At 35.8% G+C, this 24212-nt stretch overlaps 1 protein-coding gene across 3 annotated transcripts in view; it reads right to left on the bottom strand.

Moving 5' to 3' along the window:
* The window catches only part of LDAH (lipid droplet associated hydrolase), a 93304-nt gene that overhangs the window by 67354 nt on the left and 1738 nt on the right, over positions 1 to 24212 (bottom strand). For all 3 annotated transcript variants that reach the window (XR_009703728.1, XR_009703729.1, XM_061210590.1), the window contains exons 2-3: positions 14579 to 14734; positions 4224 to 4367 (exon numbers count right to left, since the gene is read on the bottom strand). Coding sequence is in view for 1 of the 3 variants with exons in the window: in XM_061210590.1 (XP_061066573.1) it covers positions 4224 to 4367; positions 14579 to 14732 (298 nt within the window). In the remaining 2 variants the exon portion in view is untranslated. The remainder of the gene's footprint in view (positions 1 to 4223; positions 4368 to 14578; positions 14735 to 24212) is intronic.

The raw sequence follows: 24212 nt of genomic DNA on the forward strand, positions 1-24212 counted from the left end.
ACATCTTCTTTATCCATTCATCTGCTGAAGGACACTTCGGTTGCTTCCATTACCTTGGCTATTGTAAATAGTGCTGCTATGAACATTGGGATGCATATCTCTTTTCTAATTAGTGTTTTCACTTTCTTTGGTTATATACCCAGGAGTGTAATTGCTGGATCATATGGTAGATACTTTTAGCTCTAAGACCCTATAATTCTTTCTCTTTCTTTAAAACCTTTTTTTAATAGTGGAAATTTTGAAACATACACAAAAGTCCAGAGACTAGTATAATAGACCCCCATGTACCCATGGTCCAGCTTCAAAAATTATTTTCCTTTTTCTTTCCAGCTTTACTGAAGTATGACTGCCAAATAAAATCTGTATATATTTAGGTTGTACAACATGCTTGTTTTTAAAGGTGTACAACGTGATGACTTAATATACATATACACTGTGAAATGACTACCACAGTCAGGTTGAGTAACACATCCATCACCTCACGTACTGAGTGTAAGTGCCTGACATTAAGCTTTTGAGTGATGAGACATCCACTTTGAATAAACATATTGCCAGCCGTAATGACCCAGCTACTAGCAAAACAACCAGATAAGGGACTAGGCCACCCCCAGCCATGAAGGCTTCCCCTTTCAGAAAGCTTTGGGTAACCTAGATAACTGCTCAAGTGACCTTTTCTCCAAGACTTGTTAACTTCTGTCTTTTTGAGAATAGCCATCCTAACAGGTGTGAGGTGATAATATCATCGTGGTCTTGATTTGCATTTCCTTGATGACTGATGATGTTGAGCATTTTTCATATACCAGTTGGCTATTTGTATGTCTTCTCTGGAAAAATCTGCCCATTTTAAAAATCAGGCTATTAAGTGTTTTTGCTATTGAGTTGTATTAGTTCCTTATATATTTTGGAAATTCTCCTTATCAGATATATGGTTTGCAAATATTTTCTCCCATTTTATAGGCTGCCTTTTCATTTGGTTGCCTGTTTCCTTTGCCGTACAGACGCTTTTTAGTTTGATAAAGTCCAAACTGTTTATTTTTGCCTTTGTTACTTGTGCTTTTGGTGTCAAATCCAAAAAAATCATTGCCAAGACCAATGTCAAGGAGTTTTTCTCCTATGTTTTCTTCTAGGAGTTTAATGGTTTCAGGTCCTAAATTTAAGTATTTAATCCATTTTGAGTTCATTTTTGTGTATGGTGTAAGATAAGGGTTCAATTTCATTCTTTTGCATGTGGATATCCAGTTTTCCCAATACCATTTATTGAAGATACTATCCTTTCCCCATTGTGTATTCTTGGTGCCCTTGTCAAAGATTAGCTGACCCTATATTTGTGGGTTTATTTCTGGGCTCTCTATTCTGATCCATTGGTCTGTTTTTATGCCACTACCATACAGTTTTGATTACTAGCTTTGTAATATAGTTTGAAATCAGGAAGTGTGATAACTTCACCTTTGAACCTTAACTTCAATCTTCTTCCTCAAGATTATTTTGGCTATTTGATATCTTTTGTGGCTTCATACAAATTTTAGGATTTTTTTTCTATTTCTGTGAAAAAATGCAGCTGTAATTTTTGTAGGAATTTATATAGGGACTGCACTTAATCTGTAAATTTATAATTCTAAGTAGAAGGTAATTAGGGAAATAAAAAAGATAAAGTAGGTGAAAGTGGTAGTAGAAGAAATCTGAGCAACTAAAGAGCTGAAACAAAGTCTGGATGATCCTGCTTATCAAGGGCCTGATCACTGAGAGTGGAAACTGTTTTAACAGAGAGGAGGAGATTAGCAAAGATAAAGGTAATCTTACATGTGATGCCTTAAAAAGAAAGACACAGGAAGTCTGGGTGGTGAGATAACCTAATAATAAACAATGTAAGTGCAACAGATTTGCTTTAAGCACAGAGGTATTTTTCCGTAAGTGCTAGCAAAGAGGCAGGTTCACAGCAGGTACTCAAAAAAGATTAAATTGAGTAAATGGAATTAGGAAAAAAGAAAGCTTAAATTCCATTCTCAAGAGTTGGCATCTGATATTAAAGTCAATCTAAAATTAACACAGGATTCTGGAACCAGAACTAAAATTTCAGGAAGCTGATCTATACCACGACATGTAAGAATTAAGAGAAGAGATCAAGAGCCAGGGAGTTGTGATGTTCACAGTGAGATGACACATGAATAGTTTGAGCTATGGCTTCAGGAGGGAAAAGAAAAGAGAACCAAATCCCATGCTAACTACAGAACCAAAGAGTATCTATCTACTCTGTATGCACAGGGTGATTTCGTTTCTTAAATTCTGCAATAACTACATTGTGTCTTGACCATATGTATCAGTTAACAGCCAAAAATAGGACATGGATAAAAATAGGAATCACCTCTTAATTGTCACCTACTTCTTCAAATAAAAAAATTATTACAATTTAGCTTGCCTGCAGATGTTCATGACTGTGGAAAGAGCTGCCACTTAGAACAGAAACTTTTCCTTTGCTACTCAACAGGATAGAGGCTTCAAAGGGCCTGCTTCTAACAACTGTAAGGTAATACTTCTGAGGATGGACCAAAGGGAAGCTAATAAAACTTGAACAAATATTTCGCAAAAATGTTTTAAGAGATAATTTGTATGTTCTACTATTGCTCAGGTACAATGTCATATGTATATGCTGACCTATGCCTGTGATCAGATTTAAAATGTTAATACATAACATTCCCATTCATGATTATATGGACTGAATATTTGTGTCCCCTAAAATTCTTATGTTGAACAACCCCCCTGCCCCCACTGTGATGGTATTTGGAGATGGGGACTTTGGGAGGTAATTAGGGTTAGAGGAGGTCATGAGGGTGGGGCCCTCATGAAGGGATTAGTGCCCTTATAAGAAGAGACACCAGAGAGCTTGCTGGCTTGCACTCCTTCTTGCTCTATCGTGCTCCCTCCCTCTCCCTCTCTCTCTCCCTCTCTCTCTCTGTCATGTGAGGACAAAAAGAGAAGGCAGCCACCAGAAAGCCAGGGAGAGGGCTCTCATCAGAACACAATTATGCTGAAACTCTAATCTTGGACTTATAGTCTGCAGACTATGAGAAAATAAATTCCTGCTATTTAAGTTACCTAGTTTATGGGTTTTGTCATGGGAGTCTGAACTAATACAATGATAAAAAGTATAATGTAAATATTAAAATTATTAAAAACCTCCAGTATTTGTTTTTTTATTAACAGATTTTATTTTTTAGAATGGTTTTAGAGTTGCAGAAAATTTGAACAGATTAGTCCAGAAAGTTCCCATATCACCTACCTCTTTCTCCCTCCCTACCCACACATGGTTTTCCCTATCATTAGATGCTCAATAAGTACAAGAAGATGCTCATACCATAGGAGAGGCATACCAGAACCAGGGGCAAACTAGGCAATGAAGCCATAGCCACCTCTCTCCCACTTCAGATTAACAAAGCGGAACCCTTAGGGAATGCCCACACAGAAATTATGTTTTTCTTTTTTCCTCTCATCTCACTTTTTTTTTTAGAAGAGTGAACACGCTAGAATACTCATGAATTAGAAGCAGGTAATTTGCAACTCTGTGGTACTACTTCCTCCATTTAAAAGCTTCCAGAATTTTACCATGTAAAGTCCTAGTTCTCCCTTCAGCTTTCAAGGTTCCTCCCAATCTGGCCCTGCCTAGCACTCAAGTACCTACTGAATCTCTCTTCCTGCTATGTTAATCCTTCTGCCTATTATACAGAAGGCACCCACCTCCACCCCTCAATTCCAAATTCTACTCAACTGTTAAAACTCTTTTACTCTCTCCTTTGTTTACTCCTTAAGTATCCACATGATCAGCAGGCCAGTTTATCACTTAATCACTCTCTAAACATGAGAATGAGAGCTTCTTTAGAATAGGAACCATGGCTAAGGACCACGTCGTCTTATACTACTTCACCGTTCCTCTTAATACAACCCTGGAACTATAGTACATGATCGATAAACATGTAGTTGGTTACTGGTTGGTAAATACAGATGGCAAGTCCTAGACAAATTGTTTGATCTGCCCAAAATTTTAAAGAAAATTACCTGCAGAATGATTAAAATGACCCCCCAAATCCTAAAATTACCAGAATGTGGCATCATGGGCCCAATGCCACAAGTGGAGGTTTCCACTGGTATAACTCTTAACCTTAGCAGGCTTTCTAGAAATATGAACACCCACTCACTGTAAAGGAAAGCAGATGTTAACAAACACATACCATCTGAGGTTGTAAGAATCTTCTTGCCTTTGGGGGCCAAGGCATGCCCAGCATGACTGATAACCCAAACTGGAAAGCGTCTTTTTGTTGAAGAATACAAAGCCTTTGCAAATGGCACATAAAAGGCAGAAAAACCTGGGTTACCTAAGAAAAGAAACAGACTTTTAGATTAACCAAAGCAATAAACTCACATAAGACAATGTGCTGACTGAAAAAGAAAGATCTATTTCTCCTTATACTTCCCTAAATGTTACTATACAAATGTAGTAACATTTACCCATACAACTCAATTTTAATATCCTTTATACCTTAAGTCTGGGAATTATCATTTAGAAAATTTCTGCTCCTGCTTTGTTCTCCAACTGCTTCAAATAAATTCTTCCTCCATGTTCCTCATCTTAATAAGTGGAAGCACCAATCATAAATCAAATACTCAAGTCCTAACAGCAGGAGTCATTCTCGGTTCCTTCCTGTTCTTCACATCCAATTCATCAATAAGTCCTGTCAACTCTGCTTCCAAAATACATCTCAACTTTGTCCAATTCTCTCCATTAGTGTTATCACTTCCCACTGGGTTTCCCACAACAGCCTCCTAACAGGTCTTCTATCTACTCTTGTCCCCTAGGAATCCATTCTTCAGGGTACCCAGAGAGATATCTCCAAACCTCAAATTGAATCACAGCAGTACCCTACTTAAACACCTTCCAGTGGTTTCGCATTGTCTAAAATCATTAATACTGCCTGTCAGCCCCTTCAAGATTTGACTATGATCAGTTACCAAGCTGCATAAAAACCAATCAGTGTCAGAATCATTCACAAAGAAAACTTTAAGGAGTCTACTAATTGTTTTCTGGTCATTTATCACAAGTACTTATATTGTAGAGACGTATAGTTTGATCTTTGGGGGAAAAGACCACCAACTAATACATGTAGATTTTTCTTGTGTATGTACAGAAGGTATTTTTGAGATGGGTTTGCTATAAAGAGACAGAATGAATAAATGATCTTTTTAAAAAATAGTCAATCTGATACATCTTTGGGGGAAAAGAGTGAAATGGTGTTTTCATCTTACAATCATCATCTGTATAACACCTTCATAAATACTAGTCCATTTCCATCAATATCTATTTCTCCAGAATCAATTTATCTATTTCTTCATGCTGCTAGGTTTTCTCCTCTTTGCAATTACATGACAGGGTTTTGCTGTACTGATGTAACCTTTGCCATCCTTGTCAAATTTTACTGATTTCTTCTTCATTGTCTATATCTTTTAGTTTCCTAGATAAGCAATGTAGCAAAGTGGTTAAGGGCATAGACTCTGGCGCCAGACTGCCTGGGATGGTTTTCTTACTTTGCCACTTACCCACTGTGAGACCTTTGGCAAGTTATTTAACCTCTCAGGCCTTGGTTTCCTTGTCCATAAAATGAGGATAATAATCATACTACCTCATGTGAGAACTAAGTGAACTAATACATGTAAAACACTTAAACACTGCTCAATACACTGCTTGCTGTATAAATGTTAGCTATTCAAACTTGTCATCAGTGTCTAGCCATGACGGTAATATATGAAGGCCTTATCACCCCTACTGTTACTTTGCTTCTGTTGCATTCTGACCTAGTGACTCAAGTTCCAAATTCCTTTTTGTGATGGTGCTAGTGTCATCTTTGTTAAATAGGTGAAGACTTCCTCAAATACAGTAATGTGTTCTTTGGTCAGCTGATTAATTGTCTGCTGTGCAGCTAGAGGAGAAAGAAGGGAAACAGGGTGTATATCAGCACAGAGTTACTGTAACAGCAATGGTGGATGTGATGACACTGTTTCATGTTTTATATTTAAATCTTCAGTACGGTTGGAATATTCTTGAGTGTAAAGTACAAAGCAGTAATCCAGCTTCTTTTCAAGTGAAGAGCCAAGTGTCCCAAGAGCATTTATTATATTACCCATTCTTTCTGCATGGATGTGAAATGTCTTCTGGTCCAATACTGAATTCTTACATTTGTTTGCTACTTCTGATTCCAAATAATTCCACTTATTTTTTCCTTTTCTTCTCTGCCAGCACCATACTGTCTCGATTACTACATTGTGTTTTTTTGTTTGTTTTTTTGTTTGTTTTTTAATGTTTCAGTAACTGGTAGACCCTTAGAATTATTTTCAACCGTTTCAATTTTTAAAAATTTCTTTGGAATTCTGATTGAAATTTTATCTCATTTATACATAAGTTTAGAAATATTTGATACTTTCCACATTACTGAGTATAACCTTCTAGGAATGTGTCATGTCTCATATTCAAATATTTTATGTCTCTCAGTAAAGTTTTATAGTTTTCTTCATGGGAGTAGAAAATAATAACACTTTTAAGTGCTATAAACTATTACATGCCAGGCAGTATTTAAGTGTTTTACATATATTAACTCACTTAATCCTCACATGAGGTAGTACTATTATTATTTCCATTTTATGGGTGAGGAAACTAAGGTAGAGAGGTTAAATAACCTGCCAAAGATGTTACCAGTGTTATCATACAAATGATAAGTGCTCAATAAATAGCTGAAGACTGAAAGAACATAAAAAGTAAATAATACTGAATTTTAAAAAGAACATAAAATTACCTAGTCTAGGATCTTCTGCATACCTTGTTTTAGTTAATCTTACAACAGCGCTATAAAGTAGCTGACATTATCACCAAGGATAATGAGTGGACAGCCATTATTATTATTACTATTATTACTACTATCATTGCTATTATTACTACAATTATTATTACATTTTTAATTTTTTAAGTTGAATAGATTTAACATGTAGCATTCTGTAAGTTTAGGATGTAGAGAGTGTTAAACTGGTTTAACTTTAAGGAGAATCCAAAGATAACAATTACATGATTTAGACACAATAGTTGCAATGACAGGATACATAAAACCAGAATGAATGAGTACTAGATAATGGAACTGCTAAAAAACAACTTTTTCTCTCTATCTTCGGGTTTAAGTCTGAGTTCTTTCCCTTAATGACTGTAAGATCTTAAGCAAATCCCCTTAAACTTTCTGATTTACTATTTTATCACCATGAAGTAAATGATAATGCCAACTACTCCATGTCCATTTATTCCATTCAGTACTATAGCTTCTTTGGAATACAGTAAGTCCCCTACATATGAACCTTCAAGTTGCGAACTTTCAAAGATGCGAACGTGTCCCTGTATGCCAGCTGTTGTACTGTATTACTGTACTTTTCAAGGTACTGTACTGTAAGATTAAAACTGTTTTCTTTTTTGTGTGTTTGTTTTTTATGTATTATTTGTGTGAAAAGTATTGTAAACCTATTACAGTATAGTACTATATAGCCAATTGTGTTAGTTGGGTACCTAGGCTAACTTTGTTGGACTTAAAAACAAATTGGACTTAATGAACGTGCTCTCAGAACAGAACTCGTTCGTATGCAGGGGACTTACTGTATTCTTTTAGTTATTTTTTTGTAATTTATATTCTAGTAGGAGAATATATACACATAACTAAGTAGGTAGATAAGATAGTTCAAGAGTGTGATAATTTCTATGAAGGAGATAAACAGGATCATATGATAAAGAAGGGACAAGATTAGGATGGCCTGAGAAAAATGTCTAAGGAGGTGGCATTTAGCTATAACTCAAAAGATGAGAAGAAATCCACCATGTAAAGATTTGAGGGAGAATAATACTAGGATGGAAGAATAGGCGCAAAGGCCCTCAAGTAATAAAGAGCTTGGCTCCTGAAGAGAGTCCACATTGGCCAGTAGCATGGAGATCCAACTTACAACAGAGACAGAGGTAGAAAATATAATGCAAAACATTTAAATGTCATTGCATACTTCACCACTTAAATGTTATGGCTTATGTTACACTTTATGAACCATGAACTAAACTTCCTGATTAGGACATCACAGAGAAAATTAAAAGGGTCTTGTTTATACAACTAAAATCAGATATATATGTATATATATATCTATCTCCAGGTGTAAAGATGTTCAAAAGCATTCCAATACAGAAATGCAAGTTATACATTTTATCAAAGGATATCAAAAGGTGTTATAAACACATGCTTGAACATACACATAGTGAAATGCCTAAGCAACGTATAACAGAGGCTGTGGTGATCATCTCTAGACCCTGACTGCCAATAAACCCTTAACTACTTAACATTGCAATTGTAGACTTATGCCTTCTAGTTAATCTTGTAGGGGACAAAACTTCTATATATCAAGTTAATGTGGCATGGCATCTAGAGAAGGTTGTCATGTGGACAGAACTTTGGGCTTCTCCATGGAGCCTTCTCTGCTCCATCTCCAATCACTGTACTCACAACACAGGACATGCCACATGATTCCATTATCCCCATATGACCACTTGAGAATTATAACGATCCAATATGTTCTATAGTGAGTTCTCATATTGCCTCCCTTTGCTTATTTCACTACTTAAAGGAAGTCCAAGGATGCTATTAGCAGAAATTCTATAACAAAAGTTCATTGGAAAAGATGAAACTAAATTAAAAGCTACTCAATCTGTGGCTTCCAATAAATAATTCCTCATTATCATTACTAACTTAAAAGTGATGAACTAATTTTGCTATGTGTATAAGCAAAGTGATTTAAAATACTACAAGCAGCTCATGCAGCTCAATATCAAAAAAACAAACAACCCAATCCAAAAATGGGCGGAAGACCTAAATAGACATTTCTCCAAAGAAGATATACAGATAGCCAACAAACATATGAAAGGATGCTCAACATCACTAATCATTAGAGAAATGCAAATCAAAACTACAGTGAGGAATCACCTCACACTGGTCAGAATGGCCATCATCAAAATATCTACAAACAATAAATGCTGGAGAGGGTGTGGAGAAATGGGAACCCTCTTGCACTGTTGGTGGGAATGTAAATTGATACAGCCACTATGGAGAACAGTATGGAGGTTCCTTAGAAAACTAAAAATAGAACTATCATGTGACCCAGCAATCCCACTCCTAGGCATATACCCTGAGAAAACCATAATTCAAAAAGAGTCATGTACCACAATGCTCACTGCAGCTCTATTTACAATAGCCAGGACATGGAAGCAACCTAAGCGTCCATCGACAGACGAATGGATAAAGAAGATGTGGCACATATATACAATGGAATATTACTCAGCCATATAAAGAAACAAAATTGAGTTATTTGTAGTGAGGTGGATGGACCTAGAGTCTGTCATACAGAGTGAAGTAAGTCAGAAAGAGAAAAACAAATACCATATGCTAACACATACATATAGAATCTTAAAAAAAAAAATGGTTCTGAAGAACCTAGAGGCAGGACAGGAATAAAGACACAGATGTAGAGATGGACTTGAGGACATGGGGAGGGAGAAGGGTAAGCTGGGACGAAGTGAGAGAGTGGCATGGACTTATATACACTACCAAATGTAAAATAGCTAGCTAGTGGGAAGCAGTCGCACAACACAGGGAGATCAGCTTGGTGCTTTGTGACCACCTAGAGGGGTGGGATAGGGAGGATGGGAGGGAGACGCAAGAGGGAGGAGATATGGGAATATATGTAAATGTATAGCTGATTCACTATGTTATAAAGCAGAAACCAACACACCATTGTAAAGCAATTATACTCCAATAAAGATGTTAAAAAAAATCTACAAACAATAAATGCTGGAGAGGGTGTGGAGAAAAAGGAACCCTCTTGCACTGTTGGTGGGAACGTAAATTGATACAGCCACTATGGAGAACAGTATGGAGGTTCCTTAAAAAACTAAAAATAGAACTATCATGTGACCCAGCAATCCCACTACTGGGCATATACCCTGAGAAAACCATAATTCAAAAAGAGTCATGTACCACAATGTTCATTGCAGCACTATTTACAATAGCCAGGACATGGAAGCAACCTAAGTGTCCATCAACAGATGAATGGATAAGATGTGGCACATATATACAACAGAATATTACTCAGCCATAAAAAGAAACGAAATTGAGTTATTTGTAGTGAAGTGGATGGATCTAGAGTCTGTCATACAGAGTGAAGTCAGAAAGAGAAAAACAAATACCGTATGCTAACACATATATATGGAATCTAAAAAAAAAAAAAATGGTTATGAGGAACCTAGGGACAGGACAGGAATAAAGACACAGATGTAGAGAATGGACTTGAGGACATGGGGAGGGAGAAGGGTAAGCTGGGATGAAGTGAGAGAGTGGCATGGACATACATACACTACCAAATGTAAAACAGATAGCTAGTTGGAAGCAGCCGCATAGCACAGGGAGATCAGCCTGGTGCTTTGTGACCACCTTGAGGGGTGGGAGAGGGAGGGTAGGAGAGGGAGGGTGGGAGGGAGATGAAAGAGGGAGGAGATATGGGGATTAGCTGATTCACTTTGTTATAAAGCAGAAACTAACACACCATTGTAAAGCAATTATACTCCAATAAAGATGTTAAAAAAAAAAGTGATTTAAAATAAAATGTTACGTCAGTCTATCAGAGATGGACTAAACATGAGGTCTATAGTGGCTTAACAATCTTTGAAATACTGTCATCCTAATTTTCCCCACAGTATAAAAGGACTAGCTCCCCAAATAAAATACAATTTTGAATTCCGCAAACTAAAGAGCAGCAAGAGCCTACAGCTTGCACAAAGCCCAAGGAAACGGGCCAAGGGCAGCAAGGAGAATAGACGGGCAAACATAAAAGAACACCAGGAAACAAAATGATCTGAAAATGTCAAAGCACTATAAAACAATGACACTATTAAAAAACAAGTGTTTTAAACTTCCCTTTCTCCTCAGTGTCTTCAATGAATGCTCCTTCTATCTCTTCACCATATCTTAAACCTGGCTCTCCCCTATGATGGACTCTCTTCCTTTCAAGGCCCTGCAGAAGAGACCTCACTATTCTCTAACACTTCGTATACCTCAATGAGAGCAAAGGCTTTTGCAACACACCACTCCTAGCACCTAATACCAATGAGTGAGTGAAAACACCTCTGAGTGGGGAAGTATAGAGTGGGCTGTTTGCTCCACTTATAGTTCATCCTACTGTAAGAACCTCTCCTCCTCTAAGATTGAAGCCATCTGCTTCCATCTATCAACTTTCTAGTCATTCTCACACATTCCCTGAAAACCTTGACCCTTAAATGTCAGTTTCACTTGCCATTCCATAAGTTAGGTGATTTCAAAATCTGGGCGGCCTGAGCCAACACCTTTGTCCCATAATTCATTATCTCGATCAAATTCAAAGAACTTCACCTATATTCAATTTAAGCAACTAATTCCAGTAGCCACAGCCTAGATCAGTGGTGTGCATATCAAAATCCACTAGAGGGCTTCTTAAAACCCAGATGCCCCACCCCTCAGAGTTTCTGGTTCAGAAGATCTAGGATAGGGTCCCAAAATTTGCATGTGTAACAAGTTCTTAGGTGATGCTGCTGATCCTGACAACAACTTTAACAATGACAGGCCTATGTATTTTCATTACCCAGAAATGGTTTACATCCAAAGCATCCTAACTCTGATAGCCCTTCTCCAGCTCAATCTTTGACCCTTTTAGACTTCACTCCCAATATACCTGCTATTTGATCACAGCCCTGCTCCAAATCTATCTACTTGTTTTTGGTCAATAATTCCTTTCATCCTGAATATCTGCTATTTTCAATGCTGACCAATTTCCTTAAGGCCCCAATCCACCCTCTGCCATCCTTACTCTCCACAGATCACCTCAACTCTTAATTAACAGAGAAAACAGAGGTCAGGAGGCAGGAACTACTTTATTTCCTCTGACACACCTTCACACTTCTCCATTACAGTAACCAACGTCACCTCCTTCATTCTAGCCTCAGAAAGATATTCCTTCTCCAGTCCAAGATAATGTTTCTAATTATTTTCTCAATCCCACACTCCACCATTGCCTCCAAATCTCCGCTTCATATAATGGCACTTGTCATGCCTATAATTTCAAGCTCTCCCTCACTATTGGCAGAGCATGTGTATTTTTTATTTTTTTTAATAAATTTATTTATTTATTTTTGGCTGTGTTGGGTCTTCGTTGCTGCGCGCAGGCTTTCTCTAGTTGTGGCGAGTGGGGGCTACTCTTCGTTGCGGTGCACGGGCTTCTCACTGTGGTGGCTTCTCTTGTTGCGGAGCACGGGCTCTAGGCACGCGGGCTCAGTAGTTGTGGCTCACGGGCTCTAGAGAGCAGGCTCAGTAGTTGTGGCACACAGGCTTAGTTGCTCTGCGGCATGTGGGATCTTCCCGGACCAAGGATCGAACCTGTGTCCCCTGCACTGGCAGGTGGATTCTTAACCACTGTGCCACCAGGGAAGTCCCTGTATTTTTAATTTTAATAGATGCTGACAGACTGCTTTCCAAAAAGACTGTTACATCATGGCAGAACACTGGAAGTTTATTTTCAGAACAGGTTAAACCAAAGAGAGATTCTGGATCAGAGGTCTTAGCCCAGTTGAGAACAAAAGCACTACACTGAGAAGAAACACTGAAACTCCAACCTCCTCTCCCTTGTTCAGCTCTGAACATTAGCAGACAGGCTTCCATTCCTCAAATAGGATACTTGGAAGATTCCTTCCTGGAAAAGTGAACAATCCAAGAAACAGTTACAGATACTGAAAGCTGGAAATCCTCCAATGAAATGCTGGGTCCCTACCCAATCACCTTAAGGTGAGGATTACCTAAGGTAACCAACCACTCCGTTTTGCCCATCCTGTTGTCATGGTTTTAGTACCGAAAGTCATGTGTCCTGGAAAACCCCTCAGACTAGGATGGCTGGTCACCCTAGGCATACCTGTGGACAAGCCCCACCCCTGAATACAAGCTTCCAATAAATTTTTTACGTCTTCCTCTTAAAAATGAAAGGGTAGTCAAGGATTATCAAACATTTGAGGAAAAACAAACACTAATAGAAACAGAAAAAGGAATGCAGCAAAAACTCTAACAATGCAGGAAGCCAAAAAAAAAAGATAATGCACCCACAAAACACATGAAACAGAAGACTATAAAAAAGAAAAGAACACAGAGCTCTGAGAATTGAAGTTAAGTTTCTGGCTTAAAAAGGTCCACCAAAATCCAATGTATGAAAAACAGCCATACCAAGGTGCCTGACTATAAAATTTCAGAATCTTAGAACAAAGAAAAGATCTAAAATATTTTTTTGCTGCGGGAGCGGGGGAGCTTCACATACAAAAGATAAAAAATCAGAATAATATCAAGACTTCTCAAAAACAGTCTGAACCCTGGAAAACAATGAACATGCCCTCCAAATTCTAAGGAAACGATCTCCAACCTAGAACTCTTAAGACGTTTTCTGACATGCTAGAAATGTAAAAGACTACTTCCCATGCACCTCTTCTCAGGAAGCTCCTAGAAGGTATGCTCCACCAAAAACAAGGGAATAAACCCAGAAAAAAAAATACGGGATCCAGGAAACAAGGAATCCAACCAGGAGAAAAGTGAAAGGAGTCCCCAGGATGGCCTGTGTAAGAAGCCTAGAGAGCAACCAGTCTAGACTGGAGCCGAAGAACACAGAGTTCTGGGAGGGACAGCCCCAAAAAGCAAACCAAAACAAAACAGAAACCCTATTACTCAACAGCTGAGAAGTTTTTTTCACTTCTGGAGAATAATTTTAGGATAAATTACCGATTGAAACATAGAAAACTAAGCAAATAAAAGGGACAACCATTAATCCAGGGAAAACAAACAAAAATGTACAAGAAAAGAAATCATAATACCCCATAGGCCTAGCTGTGTACATGACATGATATGATACATATTAACAGTTTCATTTTTAATCTTTAGGCTGATATATATACATACACACACATATATTTTTCAAGCTCATATTTTTAAAAAGTGCTTCGAATACCTACAATCAAGCATCTTCCCCTAACATTCTATTGATACTGATCCAGCATAAATCACAAATGACCCAGCTGACAAATCCCAGAATAAATAAATGTTCTACCATAAACTTATAATCATCTTGAAATAAGATAGTAAAAATTATTTAGAAAACTGTCAAAAAATATTATTTGATAAAGTTCTAATTATTCTAAATATTGTTAAGAACTTTTAAAAAGCAGATTATAAAACTACTTATGGCATACATTGTGATTTTAAAAATGTATATAATATATATACTATTAATGCATAGATGACAAACAAAATGTCCAGCCACTAAAGTATCAAGGGTGGCTGTTATCAATGGTTTGAGTGATTCTATTTCCTTCTATAAGGATTTTTATATTTATCAAATTCTCTTAAAATCAGAAATAGTTATAAGTATCTGTATACAGTCTTCTCATCCAGATTTTTAAACTTACCAGGAATAACGAAAATAAGCAGCTTAGGCCTGTTGGCAACTTGATCGTTCATGAGGTCAGTCCAGGGCCCACATTTTAGAACCTGGGTTTCAATTCCACAACATAGAATGAATTCCTCGTGCACAGGAATTTCTTCCTTGATTTCTGAGTCCATTTCTAAATAAGGGGAGAAGAACAATATGAACAGTCACTAAAATATAAAACTTTGAGCCAAAGACAATATTCGAGAATAAAAAAGACAAAATTCAATATACCTAGAAGGAAATGTCACAAAGAGATATGAGAGATATATGACTATTCAGCTATTCTAGATTACAGGATTGAAAAAAAAAATTAAACCACAAGAGAAGAGAGAAAGAGGGGCATGTCTTTGGTGAAATTAAAGACTACAGAGGAGTGTGAATCAAAACAAAAATCCCACCACTCTCCTCTCCAGTCTAAATTGACAATATCCATGGCTAACTTCCACTTTCCCTCTGCTGGAATTCTTGTATAGCTATATGCTCTACCAGTGAGAGAAGTCCCCCTACCTTCACCTGGTGAAGTCTGGTGAAAAAATACAGAGGCTATGGCTGCCCTTGTACTCTCTCAGATAGAACTGTAAAGAGGGACAGTGAACTCCTTGATGAGCTCTGAGTTTTTTCCTCTATTAATCCTCTCATCCCAAATTCTGTAAGTATGTTTTTATAAATTATTAAAGCATTACATTATTAAATTATGAAATGGATAGGTGGAAGAAAACAGAATATGAGATAACATCATGAACAATTTTCTGAATAATCAAGATATGTGCAAAAATGCAGTCCCAAATTATTTATATTACCCCTCCACCTCTGCCTTCCCTGTGTCTATCAACACGACCATGTCCCAAACTTTCATTGGTCTTTCTATCCTCCTCTTCAACTATCCTCCTTTCATTCAGAGCCCTCTAGAGTCTAGATTATAAGTACCCTTAAAGCTTTTCTCCTCTTACCACTTTATGCCAAGCTTGTACTCTGGTCTATCCTGTCCCTGTATTTCCTCAGTGTCTTCATGCTTTTCTGCTCCTATACCTTTGCTAATGGTTTTACTCTGCCACCACTTCTGGAATGCTTTCCCCCTTGTGCCACTTATCAATTTATTGCCTCCAAATTCATCCTTCATTGCCTTCTCTGGAAAAATGGATCTGGGTCTTTTAAATATTTTTCCTCTGCCAACTGATATGATGTTGACCTTGAAGAGTGTACTGGAAGAGAGACGCTGCAGGAAGAAGGATTTCTCCCCTGGTTTCAATGTACCCTCTCAGAAGATTTCTGGAGCACTTGTCCCCTCACCCCCGTGCTCAGGCTGTGAGGTCTCTCTAGAGCAGTGACTTCCAACCAGAGACAATTTTGCTCCCAGAAGACATACGGCAATAAATAAAAATAGTTTTCAATGTCACAGCTTGGCATCAGGGGAGGTGTTACTATCAGCATCTAGTGAGTAGACGCCAGGGATGCTGCTAAGCATCCTACACTGCACAGGACAGCGCCCACAACAAAGAATCACTAGCCCAAAACGTCAATAGTGCCAAGGTTGGAAAAATATCTGGAATGAAAAATTTTCACTTAAAAAGTGGGGTCTCCTTTCAAAATTATATTAAAAATATACTGACTGACTAAATAAATAAAAGTATCATCTCACCTTTTCTTGTGGATTTTTAGCTCACTTATAAATGTCACTGTAGCCCAATCTTTGAAACTATCACAAAATACAGTATATTTATAAAGGTCTTATGACATTTGTAAAGTGTTAGAAACAATATTAGATTTAACTGTTATACACAGTATTAAATTAGAGCACTGACAGAGAGAACACTGGCTAAATTTAAGATTTGCACCACAAGAGAATCCAAAGTTATTAACTGTATTCAACTCATAAATACTTAACTTCAAAGTAAATGACATCTTAGGAGTTTGATTAGCCACAAAGTTAATGAGAATGCAAGCAGATATGAAACTTAAACAGTCTATGAAAATTAGAAAACAAAAAAGTAACAACTCTAAAACACTTCAAGTAAAATACAACTGAGAAACACTGAGTTAATGTATGTATTTGTAAAGCATCTTTTTATTTTACTTCACTCTTATGTTTCTGAATCTCACACAGCCAAATAAAAAAAGTAAAGAAAAACTTTACTTTCTTCCTTACCTAAGAACCCAAGGTAATTCAACGCTGCCAACAATGGGCAGGTTAAGACAGGACAATGTGTTCTAATATATATTATTAAAGGCTGATGGCCCCACCTTCAGCCGCCACCTACAAGCAATTTTAATGATCAGTTTTGATAAGCAGCAAGACTTAGCCTGGATAAAAACCATGTGTACAGTGTAGATACAATCTGTACAACTTAGGCAATCCTTACTCAGCTAAGCATAGGTGTTCATCTGCTTATATTAATGGGTTTCTAACTTTATTTAGTAAAAGAATTTTTTTCCAATTAAATCTTATACAAACCTAGACAATACACAAAACTGAAAAGCAGCATTTGATCACTATAAATGAGTCCCTCACCATCCAAGTAATGTCTGCATTTTGTTTTGGCTACTCAGAATTCTACTTTATCCATCATGTAAGAACTGCACATGATAAAAAAGTTTTTTTAAAAAACTCGTTGCAATGTCCAGGTAGTCTTCAATGAAACTACATTACATTTGAAAAAGAGACAGTAAGATACTTTTCTTTCAAAGTTAAAGCACAAACAAAATCTAAAAATAACTTGTATTATTTATCATGTATATAAGGCAGATAAGGAGCTGCTGAAACTTCTTCAAATGACAAAAATTTTATATATATTATTATCAAATATAAGTTGTGACCTGTGTTATTGTCCCATAGTTACACAAAGCAGAGCATACACTCTGCATGTATCTGCACTTTGACTGGCAATTAATTAGTGGTATTCCTGGGCATAGTACTAAACCTACTTGTAAAGTATTTAGTGACTAGACAAGTGAGGATTAAATTTTTAAAGGCCCAGGGAAGAGGTACAAAATTTGTAATTGTTATCAAAACACAATATAAGAAGTACAAATACATACAAAATTGGCAGCGGAAGCTTTATTCCAAGTTCTTTTTTTTTTTAAATAGCCTGGTAGCAAACTTTGACATGCTGGTGATCTCTGTAGTATATTAAATGTTTGGTATATAACAGAAGTGAGTCTAGGAGTTGTTTTAAATTAGAGAGGCTTTTTTAGTTTAAAATGTACATTAAAATTAAGTTTGATCCTGAAGTGGGTAGGAAGGTGGGTGAAATAGGTGAAGGGAATTAAGAGGTACAAACCTCCAGTTATATAATAAATAAGTCACAGGGATGTAATATGCAGCATAAGAAATATGGTCAATAATATTGTAACAACATTGTATGGGGACAGAAGTAAAAAGAGAAATAGACAAATCCACAATCATAGTGAAAGATTCTAACACACCTCTTAGAATGATAGAATGAGCACAGAAAAAAAATCAACAAAAATATATAAATTTTGATTGACATAATTAATATTTATGTTAACAAAATCAACATAACTGACATATATAGAACTCTATACCAAATAAGTGCAAAATGCATATCCTTTTCAAGTGTACATGGAACATTTACCAAAACTGACCATATACTTGGCCATACAGCAAGACTCAACAAATTTCAAAGAACTGAAATAATATAGAGGATGTTCTCTAACCACAGTGGAACTAAGCCAAAACTAAATAACAAAAATAATAAGAAAATCCGCCAATTTTTGGAAATTAAGCAATATACTTCTAAATAACTGATGAGGGAAAGAAGAAATCACAATGCAATTTAGAACTAAATAATAATGAAACAAATAATGAAAATATGATATATCAAAATGTATAGGATACAGACAAAGGCATGAATGTAAGAAAATTTAAAGTCTTAAAATACTTTCTAAAATATTTTCTAAAATAGTAGGAAAAAAAGGCTGGAAATCAATGATCTAACTATCTATCTTAAGGAGTTAGAAAAACTAAATGAATCCAAATAAATAAAATAGAAAAAGTAAAATAACAAAAAATAGAAATTAATGGGATAGGAAAAGAAAGTTTACATTTTAAAAGATTAACAAAGCCAAAAGTTTGCTCTTTGAAAAGACCTGTAAAGAAATAAACAAACCCCTGAGAAGACACATCAAGAAAAAGGGCACAAATAACCAATATCAGAAGTGAAGAGAAGATATCACTCCAGATTTTATGGACATTAAAAAGTTAATAAAAGAATATTATGAGGAGCTTTATGCCAATAAATTTGATGTGGGCAAATTCTGAAACAAACACAAAAAGGCTAGAAACATCTTTATAGTCCTATAACCAGCAGACATTGAATTCATAACTCCTAGTCCAGATGAGAGTCAACACTTAAGGAAGAAATAATACCAATCTTACAGAGTTGGCCAGGGAACAGAAAAAGAGGGCCCATTTATCAACTCATTTTATGAGGCCAGTAAACTTTGGTATAATACCTAACAAGGGCATTATAAGAAAGGAAACATATGGGACAACCTCTCTCAGAAACACAGATGCAAAAACTCTATTCAAAATATTAGTAGACCAAATTCAGTGATACATAAAGGGTTATACACGACAACCAAATTGTGTATAAATCAGAAATGCAAGGTTGTTTAAACATTCAAAATGTAATCAATGTAACACATTAGTAGAATAAAGGAGAAAGATATATAATCATCTCAACCAATATAGAAAATACACTTGATAAAATACAATACAGTCATGAAAAACTCTTAAAAAAGAAGAAATAGAGGGATTATCTTTTACAGAATCTAAGAATCTATAAAAAACCTACAGCAAAAACAACAACAACAACAAAACCTACAGCAGATATTTTACTAAGGGTGAAATACTAAAAGCACCTCCGAGTTTGACATCAAGACAAGAAAGTCTGCTATCAACACTTCTATTCTACAGTGTACTTGAGGTCTCTGCCAATGTAATAAGACACAGAAGAGAAATAAATATATATAGATTGGATAGGAAGAAAGATAGCTGTCATTAGTCACAAACACCAAGATTATATACATTATATGGGTGTTCTAGTTATGCCTGTTGCATTATTCCAAAACTTGGTGGTTTAAAACAACCATTTTATTATACTTATGGATTCTGTGGGTCAGGAATTAAGAAAGGGCATAGCAAGAATAGCCTATCTCTAATCTGTAATATCTGGGGCCTTAGCTGAGGAGACTTTTTACTGTGGGCAGGGGGCAGGGGGCGGGGAATGCACCATTATGTTTATTAGAAGTTGGATTTCAATGTGTGCTCTAGACAGATTACAGAATAAATACCCATACCTTGAGAAAAGGAAGTCCACAATTCATACAAAGTGCTCACTACAGAAAGTTGCTGTGTCAAAATCCAGGCAAGGACCACACTCGGGGCAGCCCCTCCTCTCCCACTGCCCTCAACGAGGGCTGTGCTATGGTTCTTTATTTTATTATTTCTTTTATTTATCTTTATTATTATTAATATTATTATTTGCTTCTCCTGTGGTCACTGGTGGGTGTGATATGTTCACTGGGGGCAAGAGTCTTCTGGAAGTGAGAGTCCTCTGGAAGTGAGAGTCCTCTGGAAGATCTTTATTCACATGTCTGATGACTGATGTTGCTTTCAGAAAGGTTGCTGGCCAGTAATATCTATACATGTCCACTCTGTATGGTCTCTCCACATGGACTATTTTGGGCTTGTTCAGAGCATGAGAACTGGGTTCCAAGAGCAATTGTCTCAAGAGGACCAGACTGAAACTGCATCACCTTTTAAGACCTAGTCTCAGAAGTCACACAGCATTACTTCCATGTTAGCCACAAGCTCACCCATATGCAAGGGGAGCAAAATGGACCTCTCTAAATAAGGGAAGTATCATATCATATGAATAGTATGTGGTATAGGAGTTATTGTTGTGGCCAACTTTGGAAAACACAATCTGTCAAAATAGGTTAAACAAAGATTTTAGTTCTGCAGACCCTTTCAAATTATATTATTAAGAAGATTGTGAAAGACAGAAAAAAACACAAGATTTCACTAGAGTTTGGAAGCTATCAAAATAACCTAAGCAAGAAATAAGGGCAAGAGTGGGAAAGGAGTGAATGAGAGACTAAAGTCTTGGTAATAATTCTGTAAGGGAATCCAGGGAAGGGAAAGTGACAAAGATGACTTGGATTCTGATGCTAAAGATGAGGGGAATGGAAACACTACAATCCTATCATCAATCAGCAGTACCATTACTTTTAATTCTTGTAGTCTTTGGGTATAAAATATCTCACTCTTTAATTTGTATTTCTCTGACTACTAGTATATTTGAACATCTTTTCATGTTTGCTGGCCTTCTGGACTTTCTTTTCTGTGAACTGTCTATTCATATCCTTTGCCTGACTTCCAAGTGGGTTATTTATCATTTTCTTATTGGTTTGTGAGACAACTTTGTATATTGCTGATATTAACCCTTTTCTGGACTCCTATATTTAACATATAGCTTCCTAAACGTTTATTTTAATTTTTATTATTCTAGTTTTTACATTTTAACTTTTAAGCCATCTATATAAGAATTCAACTTTGTTTTTCTTACAATAGAGAGCTACTTGTGCTAATCCTATTTAATTTAAAAAAATCATCTTTTCCCCACTTTTTCATATATTAAATTTTCATACTTACTGGGAAATACGTTTTTAATCACAGTGCTATAATGTCAATGAATCTGGCAACTCGGTCCATGATTAATTTTTAATTATTTGGTAAGGGCAGAAATCGAACCAATAAAACCAAGAATCAACATTACCTAAATCTCAAGTATGGCCAGTGAAAGTTACCTGTTGTACTTAAAATCGTCAGTGTTATTCAAGGGAAAAAGGGGGAAAGGAGGGGGCTTTCTGAATCTGGAACTATATCACAAACCTCCTTTAAAAGTTTTAGTAAGCAAATGTAAATTTTTCATTTCATTTTTGCTTCTTGGTTTCTTTTTTCTAGAATTCCAAAATTCCCACTCCACCTGCTAGTGGGATACTACAATTTGCCATTTACCAAGGCCTAAATTTCCTTCTTCATTTCCTTCCCCATTTACCTTTTATTAGGTTTCTAATAAGAAATTGCCTGAAACAAGGAGAGAAAAATTACATCTGTTCACTTTTCTTCTGCTAATTACAGCAATAATTCTGCTGAGAAGATTAAAATCTTGAGTAAGATGATTAGTTTATATGTGCAAATAATCCACAGCTATCATTAATTTTGCTCAGAAATTACATGGATATTCAAAGTAATTCTCCTTAAACGATAAAATACTTTACAAAAGTAAGAACCAAATGTAATTATAGAATTGAAAAGTATAATACATTTTTAAAAACTTGGTGGATGGGTTCACTAGTAGAGTTAAATTGACAGAACAGGATCAGTGAACTTGAAGACACATCAATAGAATTTACTAAATCTAAACAAGACGAAAACAGACTTTTTTAAAAATGAGCAGGATCTCAGGGACTGGTAGGAAAATAACAAATGGCCCAACGTTTGTATAACCAGAGCCCTAAGGAAATAGAAGAAAGAGTATGGGGCTGAAAAATGTTATAAAAAATAATGGATAAAAACCTCTTTAATTTGGCAAAACACATAAAACCTACAGATTCAAGAGGCTAAGTTAACCCCAAATAGGATAAAACCAAAGAAATACAATACAAAGCACATCATAGTCAAACTTCAGAAAACTAAAAACAAAGAAAAAAATCTAAAAAGCAGCCAGAGAGAAATGACATATTACCTACAGGCGAACAATAATTTGAATGTCAGCACATTTCTCATCAGAAACCAAGAAGGCTAGGAAGAAGTGGCAAACGTTTTTCAAGTGCTGAAGGAAAGTAACTCTCAACCCCAAATTCCTTATCAGAAAAAACTATCCTTACTATCCTTCAAGAATGAAGGAGAAATAAAGATATTCTCAAATGAAGAAAAACTAAAGATATTTGTCACTAACACAGCTACCTCTTAAGTAAGGTCTCTTAAAGGAAGTTCTCCAAACAGAAAGGATTAAGTGAATAAGGTTTAACTTCAGATAAAAAAGAACAATGGAATAGGTAAAAGCAGTGGTAAATATAATGGATTATGTTTCTCGTCATTAGCTTCTTCAATAATATTTCATGGTTGAAGCAAAAGTTTAATGTGGTATTCAGTGTATGTAGAGGAAATCTGATAATTATATTTAAAAAATGGAAAGGGTAAAAGGATGTAAATGTAAGTGAGGTTTCTACACTTCACTTAAGGTAGTAAAATGTCAATACAAAAGTAGGCTGTGTGATGTTATGTATATATACTGCCATACCTAGGGCAACCATGAAAAAAAAAAAGTATACTAAGAGATATACTCAAGAATGTAAACAAGTCAAATAAAATTCTAAAAAGCATTTAAGTAACCTACAAGGAGGCAAGAAAAGAAAAACAGAAAAATAACAGAGGAAACCAACAACAACAATAAATAATAAAATGGCTGAATTAAGCCCTAACATATCAATGATTATTTTAAATACAAATGGTCTAATTATACTGGTTAAAAGGCAGAAATTGGTAGAATGGATTTAAAAAGAAACATGACCTAACTATATGTTGCCTACAAGAAACTCACTTCAAACATAATGACATTGGTAGGTTGCAAATAAAAGAATGGGAAAAGATATATCATGCTAATATTATTTTTTTTAAAAAGCAACAATGGCTATGCAACTATCAGATAAAGTAGACTTTAAAACAAAGAAAATTACTGAACGAGGAGGGACATTTCATAATGATAAGATTAATCCACCAAGAAGACATCCTAAATATATATGCACTGAACAACAGACATTCAAAATACATAAAGCAAATACCAATACAGCTAAACGGAGAAACAGAAAATTCCACAATTATAGTTGGAAACTTTTAGCAATGAAAACAACTACTAGACAGACAATCAATAATGTATGGAAGAACCTAACAATACCATCAACTAACAGGATATAATTGACATGCAATTGAAATCCAACAACAGCAGAATACACATTCTTTTCAAGTGCCCATGGAACATTCACCAAGATACACCTCATCATGAGCCAGAAAACAAACGTAAATTTAAAAGAACTAAAATCATACAGCTTATGTTTCTGACCATTATGGAATAAAACTAGAAATCAGTAACAGAAAAGACAACAGGTAAATCTCCAAATACTTGGAAACCAAAGAGCACACTTCTAAATAATCCATGGGCCAAACAGGAAGTTGCAAAGGAAATTCTAAGAATACATAGAACTCAATGAAAATGAAAAGACAATACACCAAAATTTGTGAGATGCAACAAAAGCAATGCTGAGAGGGAAATTTATAGCACTATATGCTAGCATTAGAAACAAGAAAAGGTCTCAAATTAATAATCAAGAAACTAGAAAAAAGAATAGTAGAATAAACCTAAAGCAAGCAGAAGAAAATGATGGAGCAAAAATCAATAAAATTGAAAACAGAAAAATTAAATAAAGTGCTAGTTCTTTGAAAAAGATCAATAAAATCAATAAACCACCACTGAAAAAGAGAGAAGATGCAAATTACTAACATCAGGAATGAAACAGGGGTTATC

This window comes from Eubalaena glacialis, chromosome 14 (assembly GCF_028564815.1).
Source record: "Eubalaena glacialis isolate mEubGla1 chromosome 14, mEubGla1.1.hap2.+ XY, whole genome shotgun sequence".
Taxonomy (NCBI): Eukaryota; Metazoa; Chordata; class Mammalia; order Artiodactyla; family Balaenidae; genus Eubalaena; species Eubalaena glacialis.